This window comes from Canis lupus, chromosome X (assembly GCF_011100685.1).
Source record: "Canis lupus familiaris isolate Mischka breed German Shepherd chromosome X, alternate assembly UU_Cfam_GSD_1.0, whole genome shotgun sequence".
NCBI classification, from domain to species: Eukaryota; Metazoa; Chordata; class Mammalia; order Carnivora; family Canidae; genus Canis; species Canis lupus.
In genome coordinates, this window is record NC_049260.1 from 13,058,208 (window position 1) to 13,066,884 (window position 8,677).

At 43.3% G+C, this 8,677-nt stretch overlaps 1 protein-coding gene across 3 annotated transcripts in view; it reads left to right on the forward strand.

Annotated features, from left to right (window-relative positions):
- Positions 1-8,385, forward strand: part of TXLNG (taxilin gamma) — a 55,884-nt gene extending 47,499 nt beyond the window's left edge. For all 3 annotated transcript variants that reach the window (XM_038586901.1, XM_038586900.1, XM_038586902.1), the window contains 3 exons: positions 1,759-1,851; positions 4,173-4,268; positions 5,244-8,385. In XM_038586901.1, coding sequence (XP_038442829.1) covers positions 1,759-1,851; positions 4,173-4,268; positions 5,244-5,564 — 510 coding nt within the window. In that variant the 3' untranslated portion in view covers positions 5,565-8,385. The remainder of the gene's footprint in view (positions 1-1,758; positions 1,852-4,172; positions 4,269-5,243) is intronic.
- Positions 8,386-8,677: the final 292 nt, after the last annotated feature.

The following is an 8,677-nucleotide window of genomic DNA, read 5'->3' on the forward strand; positions in this document are numbered from 1 at the left end:
TAACCTTACATAGAATGAGTTGAGGAGGTCCTTTCTCTTCAGTTTTTCGGAAGACTTTAAGAAGAATTGGCTTTCGTTCTTTATGTGTTTGGCCGAATTCACCCGTGAGACCATCTGGACCGAGGCTTTTCTTTGTTGCTTCCTTGCTTTTCAACCCAAACTCCTTTTGAGTTTGTCTAATGCAGTCTTTCTCGGTGTTTGTCTTATGTGGAGTAAGGGTAGCAGAGGCTGCCTCCCCACTCAAAGAAAAAGTACAGGAAAGACTTCCTGTGTCTTTATGGACAAGTAAAGTGTTTACCTATAGATAGTTCACCCTTTTCCAAGTAACTAGATACGTTCTGTTGAAAAAATATTATTCATTTTAAGTTTATTATGTAATTAATGTATATGTAATGTACGGTCTCTAAAATGCAGATACATGGAGACTGGTCCGAATCTTTAGGAGTACCTCTTCTCAATGCTAGTTTGTCTTTGGGCATGTTTTACGATGTGGTGATGCTCTTTTCCTGTAGCTAACCTAACCTAGAGTGAAAATTCAAGAAGTCTTTAGAACTTTCCACTGTATCTTAGGATTGTGCTAGATTGATTCTAGGGAATTTGAACCCCTTATTAGCTCTATAAACTCAGTTGTCCATATAAATGGAGAAGAGTATTAATGTGGGAAAGGCATATAAAGTCTATTTGTATAAGCTTTGGAAGATAGACTTTAATGTGGGAGTCATTGCTAAGTCCAGTGCAAAGCACCAGAGGATCCTTCTATGAAGCTCCCAGGCAGCTGATTCTGTTGGACTGTTACCGTTGCAACTTCTGTTGTCTGTGATCTCTGTTACCCTGAGTTGTGTTAATCTGATTAGTTTATTTCCTTTGCTGTCACATCTTTCTTTTCCTAGTCCCTAAATGTGGCTCTCGTCAAAAGTTGGTCTCATTCTATGCTCTTACCATGTCCGTTTCCAGCATTTGTTGAGGACGGAGTCAAATTGGTGTTGGTTGACCCAGTGTTCTGTAAGGCAGGCATGTAAATCCAGGTGTGATGGTAGTTCCCACTTACTAACTACCCACTGTGGGCCAGCCTTGAGCTCTCAGATGGGGCAGTCTACCTGGATATTCCATCTTCAAGAAAAAAAGCTATGAACATGCATTTAAAGCTTTTAATATTCTACAACACACCAGGGTTATTATTAAGGTTATTATAAGCAGGATAATTTCCAATATTTGAACTTTAGAGCCATGGTCCCCAAGACCCAAACCAATCAAAAGGACCTCATCCCACTGAATTCTTTCTCCCCCGCTACCAAGCCAGTGCTTTGTCTTCTGTTTCTTTTGTTAAGGAAAGAGCTATCCTTGATATCAAGCTAAGAACTGTACAGGTGGTATTCTAAAAGAAAGTTCTTTTTCCACGGACAATTTTTCAAATATAAGGAGAGAGGGTAGTTCATGAAGGATTAGTTATATGAAATTTGTAGTTATACCAACTACATCCTTTAGTTTTTATTATAATTGGTGGATTGGAGATAGTAAATATTTGTACATTTTTAGTATTTACATCTGAAGATGTTTAAGTTGCAGTGAATTTCAGTGGGTTATAGAACTTCAGCTGTCTCTGTCTAGTAGCCAGGGGCTGGGTGCGTGTTTATTTCTGTCACTTGTAATAAGTAACTAATGTGTAACCAACCATATTATGTCCTTTTAGAAAGTCTTTTGGAATGTTTAAATTGTTTACCTAGAACTCAGAATATTTCATACTTTTTTCTTCTTTAGCTTTCTCTTTATATGGATAAGTTTGAAGAATTCCAGACTACGATGGCAAAAAGCAACGAACTGTTTACAACCTTCCGGCAGGAAATGGAAAAGGTATTTTTGCATATTTTTAGTAGAATATTACCTAAAAGGGAATTTATAGAAGAAGCTGTTTTAAGCATGATCACTACCTGGATGAGTTGACGTTGTTACAAGTAGTCTTCATTTCCTCTTTTCTGATCCTCCAGTGGCATCCCATTTCGTCATTTTCCCCTTTGGTGTGCCCCATGTAGCTAGTAATCTCTATGCTCTTAAACACTATCTTTAATAAAGTGAATTCCTCTATTAAATAGTTTGTTGTTACACACAAAGTGGTTTCTTTTTTGTTGTGTTTTTTGTTGTATTCACTCAAGTGACACCCCACCCCTCTTTCACAGAGCTCTGTGATTTTGGAGATTAAAGACATCCAAGCCCAGAACAGTAATTGTATATATATGTAATTGAATATGTATACTTATATTTTACATATCTGTAATGAACCAAAATATGTCTGTGCTTCCTTTTTTTTAAGATTTTATTTATTTTTTTTAAAGATTTTATTTATTCATGATAGACACAGAGGGGGGTAGGGGCAGAGACACAGGCAGAGGGAGAAGCAGGCTCCATGCAGGGAGCCCGGTGTGAGACTTGATCCTGGGACCCCAGGATCACACACTGGGCCAAAGGCAGGTGCTAAACCGCTGAGCCACCCAGGGGTCCCCTAAGATTTTATTTTTAAGTAATCTCCACACCCAACGTGGGGTTCAGACTCACAACCCCAAGATCAAGGGTCACATACTCTGCACCTGTGCCAGCCAGGTGTCCTGGTGTTTATACATTTTTAGCTTTTTTCTTTTAGCTGTACTCCCACTGAATTTTTTCTCCTTCAACCACACACATTCATTCTTTGGCTTCTGCTTAATTTTCCTGCCTACATTAAGGAAAGCGATATCCTTGATACCAAGCGGAGAACCAGAATATTTCCATACATATCCATCTGTCTGTCCATTCATCCATTCATCCTTATTTTATGTGGCACGTTCCCCTTCAAATGGAGCTTTATAAAATGGTGGTGGGTCGGGGAGAAGTACAGCCTGGCACTTTGAAAGCATTCAGTAGATGACTAGATCTTCTATAGTGGCTGGGAGTGTGTGCTCTGGGTAATGTCCCAATTACATCATATAATGCGTGACTGTGGGCAAGTGTTTAACCTTTCTGGGTCTTCCTCATTAAAAATGACAAAAATACCTACCCTCCATAAAGAGGAGTATTTCAGACGGCGCTTTGGCCATGTTTAAGTGCTCAAATTACCACCTTCAGGTATTTTTAGACTCAGTAGTCTGGAGAATTTGGTGAGGTGCGTCTTCGTTCTGCCCGAAGAGTCCTTCGAGGGCCACTCTTCTACACAGCAAGTGCCATAGCCGGCCAGTGCTCACCATGGGGGCCGGACGGAGCTGGAGTCATGCGCTCCGCTCGCTATCCTCTCTGCTCGTGGCTTAGCACCAAACCCAGGTCTTCATGAGTTCTTCCCATGGCCTTTGTCCCACCCTGCCTTGTGTTACAGTTTTGTGGGTAATGACCCACTCAGCACAGGGTTGTATCCTGGTGTCCCTTATAACAGCACCTGGCTCAGTGCCCCACCTGGAATCAGAGCTGGGGCACAGTCAACAGTGCATGAAGGAATCTTGAAAATGGGGCTCAGTGACAGGCACAGAGAAGTCTCACTGTGATTTCTGAAAACTGGGTTCTTGAAGTCTAGGTTTAAGAATGTTCCCCTTATTGGGGGCATGTTTTATCTTAGCCGAACCTGAAGTCAGCCTCGTGAGTGCTGAGAATGCCCAAAGCTGATGATACACTACGGTCTCTTTCTTGCTCACTGGAGTGTTACCGAAGTGACACTGCCTATAGTTCTGAAACTGATGTGGTCTTGGAGGTTTGTGGGAGATCACCAATTCTGAGTCTTTGGGGGAGCTGGAAACCCCGATCCTTCCAAGAACCAGATGAATTCATTTAATGACTAGGAAACTGACACGGACAGGTTTTTGGTACAGCCTGGGGAAGGAGGTCCCTTGTTAACCACAGCTGGGAGGAAAGACGCACTCCAGCCTAAGCTAGAGTTCAGTGTGCTGTCTGACCCCTTCCTCCATGTGCTCCTGCCTCTGAAATTGAGATCAGACTCGTTTTTCTCATAATTTGAAACCCCTACCTTGGTTCCTGCTGCTGCCACCGTAGGAGCTTCTGAGATCAGCTCTAGCACCGATGGACAGGCACAGCTGTCAGCTGGACGAGGCGGGTGCCACAATGGGGGTGGGGTAGAGCAAGCTTTTGTGGTGGGACGGGGGTAGAGCTAAGAAATGGAACTTCGAATTTACATTTGCAATTGTGTTGATTGACAGATGACAAAGAAAATTAAAAAACTGGAAAAAGAAACAATAATCTGGCGTACCAAATGGGAAAACAATAACAAAGCACTTCTGCAAATGGCTGAAGAGGTGAGGAGGTTTCCCATGGTTAAGGTGCGTGTGTTGTCATGGGGACTCGTGAAGCTCAAGCACCTAACAGGGCAGGGGGCATGTGGTGTCCCCACCGCCGTAGTTGAGGGCTCTGGCCAGAGCCGGGGCTGGGAGGATGGCTCTCTAGAACCTGCAGCTGTCTTTGAGGCTTGCAGGTGGGGGGCCTGAGTGAGGTACTAGGTTCCCGCCGCGCAGCTGAGGAGTGCGGCCTTCTGTCGCAGATAGCCACAGCACGGAGATTTTGCTTTCCTCTACAGCAGTGGCTTCTCAGGCTGGGGCTTGCATCACGCTTGAGCTTGGAAAGACCCAGATGGCTCGGTTTCACCCACTGTGACTGGTTCTGGGGTGGGGCTGCAGAATCTGCCTTTCTCACAAGCGTGCGGCGGCGGCGGCTGCAGGGCCCACCTCCAGAAGCCTGAGCGCACTGCCCAGTGCCGGATGCGGACAACTCCTCGGTGCCTTTCCTTTTGCCTTGACTGAGTCTTCAAAAGAAGCAGCAAAATGTTTTTTTTTTAACCCGCTGAAATGTATCGTTTACAAACACAAAATCTCATCTTGAATCTTGTTATCTAAAAATTGGTAGAACAAGAGAAATCTATGTAGAAAAGAATCCTTTCCTCTTTAATCAGGCCCTTACTTTTTTCATCTTTAGCTTTGTGAGGACTATCTTGAATTTCTTTTATAGTTGACCAATACCGAATGTTTCTAAAAGTGGGTTTTGGTCATTTTGTTACCCTAGGACAGTATTAGCCGTTAAATATCACCTGGTACAGGTAGATCAGATCGGTATGCAGCGAAGCTAGCCACATGGTTAGGTGGTGTGTGCGGAAAGGCGGTGCGCTTGGGGGACTAAAACACTTTTAAACATGGCTCAGTTTGGTTCATTTTTTTTTTGTATCCTGTAACCTGATTGGTATTCAGTGAGGTTACATAAATCCGCTTTTTTCCTTACAGAAAACTGTCCGTGATAAAGAGTACAAGGCCTTTCAAATAAAACTGGACCGGTTAGAGAAGCTGTGCAGGGCTCTTCAGACCGAGAGGAACGAGCTCAACGAGAAGGTGGAGGTCTTGAAGGAGCAGGTCTCCGGGAGAGCTGCGGGCGAAGACCCGGCGCTGCCTGGGACACAGCCCTGCACTGGCCTGGCGGCCCCCAGGGAGCTGAACACTGCTTCCAGAAGCGCCCTTGGAGGCCCCCTGGAGGCTGCACCCAAGGCCGCGAAGGAGAAAACGGCCATGTCTGCGGGCGCGGGGCCAGGTATCGAGTCCGTTGACTGAAAGGAAGTATGATCACTGTATCGAGAGCTCTATTTTGTGTATAACTTTCTGTTAGTAGTAACTATTGGTTTTGTGGTGAAAATTTTCTTACTTTTTCTACCATATCTGTATTTTCTTAGAACTACTGGACTTATGTGGTACAGGAGGCTGCTTAGCAGTTTTGAATAGTTTTCCTCTATACATTTTCCTCAGCCGTGTTGCACATCTGCCTCATTTCCCTTCATTGGAATGCATGTGACCATCGCCTTGTCCTAGTTTCCCTGTTCCCTGCACAGAACTATTCAGATTTCACTGGAGACAGGGCCGATCATCACAAGGGAACTTTGTTCTGATAATGGTTCCTTGATGTGAAAACAATATTGATTCAAACATGGCCCCCCCCAATTAATAATACTAAAAAAAAAAAATCTGATTAGTTTTGTCTCCTAGCCCATTTAAATGCTAAGTAAAAATAAAGTTGGGTTGGGTCAGAAATAAGTATAGCATCCTTGATCCAAATTAGCTTTTTGGTAATACTTCTATCACTTGACAAATTGACATGGCTGCAAGCCTCAAATACTCAAAGTTTTGGCAGATTAAGTACATAAAGCTGTCACTTTTAAAGTCGCATATACAGGCAATTCATTGGACAAACAAAACAAGGTAATGTTATGTGACTACTACTGCTTTGGATTCAGGTTAGAACCAGAACCCGTTTGAACTTGGACCCCAGATGGTCACCCTGGAGTATGGTGGTATGTTGGCTTTCACGTTGGGATTTGGGTAGGCGTCCTCCCCTTCTACAGAAGGCAGCGTCAGGAGTGGTCATTTGAAGACAAGGAGGGTGAGGTTGGTGTATTGCTCTCATTAAGCAGAAGTCCCTCTGCTACCTTGATGCCTTCTGGCTACTTGAAATTTGGTGATCAACTATTTTTGCAAATCCCGATAGCAAAGCTCTCCAGGTTTTTTAACTTTTTTTTTTTTTTTAACTTATTTATTCATGAGAGAGAGACAGGCAGAGACAGGCAGAGGGAGAAGCAGGCTCCAGGCAGGGAGCCCGACGCGGGACTCGATCCCGGGTCTCCAGGATCACGCCCTGGGCCGGAGGCGGTGCTAAACCGCTGAGCCACCCGGGCTGCCCTCTCCAGGTTTTTTTAAAAGGGAATTTTAATTGTGGATCATGTTAACCACAACGGGTTTTATTTCCAAAACAAAGACTGGAACCCACACTATTAACTGTGGGAAGACTTGGCAGAGTCTTAAGTAGTCTGGATCTATTACTTATGCTTTTGGTCTGGTTCTCACCCCTTTTCTTAGTTACGGTCCTTTTAAGAAAAAAGCCAGTATTATCAAGGTCTCTCTACTTGGACTGGGGGAACTTTCCATATGAAGCATGTCACTTCTGAATTAGTTCCTTAACTTTCCTGTGTTATGATGTTGAATATGGCTGAGTTACGCAAATGATAAGTCAGGTTACACCATGCAAGTTTGGACTTTTGCATTGAAATACTTTACCACAATTGATACTAGCACATTTCATGGAGCAAAACTATCAAACTGAGACTGCAATTGCTCACTGGGCCGAATTGAGTCCGTTCTGTCCAGTTAACAAGGGTTTTCTCTTTAAAGCGGTCTTGTAAAGTCCTGTTGTATTCATGGTCTAAAGTGGGTTGAAAGAATTGAAAGTTGTCTGATAAGCTTCCGCCATTGGTCATAGGAATCAAGGGGCCAGACGGTAGAGGAAAAGAAAACCACAGAGCAGGTTCTCTCATTACTGTCAAAATGAGTCGGAAGCAAAAACAATCCCCTCCTCCAACGGCCTCGTATAAATATTCCTTTCTGCTACTAGATGATATGTTGGACTCATTTCCCCTAGAGGAAACGAAGGTATATATCAGAAATATAATCAACTTTTAAATTAGTACTAATCATGTTTCACAAGAACTCTGCTGGATGTACAGCTCTTACTGTTAAAGCCATTCGTGTAGCCCACCACGTTTCTTTGTGGTGCTTGTCCTGTGTGGAAGATGTAAATCTTGGACCTGTTGCATATTTTCAAGGGCTTTCTAAGCAATGTGATTAACAGTCCTTGGCCTGCTGCTTTTGGCTTACTATGTATTTTGTAGCTAGATGCGATCATGGTATTTAAAGGAGCTCGATTCTCTTTGGGATGCATGAGGTGTCCCTTCAGAATCTTTCCTCCCATTACCCTGTGAATAAAAACAAATGGGCCCCTCTGCGGACACCCCCCTGAAGCAATCACCTCACCAGCCCAGTGTTGTGGCTTTGTAGCACGCCCTGTATCCACCGTATTCTAGAACACTGTAATGCTGTTAGGCTGGTCCAGAAAAGGTTTAAATGTCCCATTCACTTCGACTGCATTTGTTGCACCATCATGGAATCTTGCTGTGTATTATTTATAGTGGCGGTAGACTCCAAGGAGTAGAGAACACTTGGGTCTTGGATCATGGACCATTTCATCCTCAGACTTGTTAGGAGTACATTTCTTGGTCTTGAGACCAGCGTTTTTTAGTTATGTATGCAACTGCCTTTATTACACCTGGTTATCACAATTCAATTCTCAGGTGTTGCAGAAAAATCTACCTCTTTCAGACTGTAGATGGAAATAACTGTGAAAAACAAATGATGCAGAGATCTTCTAGTTTGTGCTAAACACACGGCTTTATTTTTACAGCCCACGTCTTTCATGAGGATACGAATTGTTCAGAGGCAGTCTTGTTTTGCTTTTCAAAGACATTTTGTAGAGATTTTTCACTAATGTGAATCTGATTTTATCTACTCGATTCTGTATAGATTAAGTAAATATGTATGATAAATTTAACCGCTTCTGTGTATTTTGTTGCCCGTGTGACCATAACTGTGTATAACAACTGCAAGGACAGCTGCAGGTGGCTGGTTTCTCGGGCCTTAGAGAAAGGATGGAGCACCCCCTTACCCTGGGACCGGGTAGCAGAAGACTCATTTGGTGTGTCTAGACTCCTGTGCATACCTTTTTTCTGCCTTTAGAAAAAAGAAAAATTCTATAGTTTACCTGCTGTCAAACTTAGAAGACTATACTTTTGCATTTCCACAAGTCTTGGCTGCCCCTATGTGTATTAGCATGAGGTATGTAG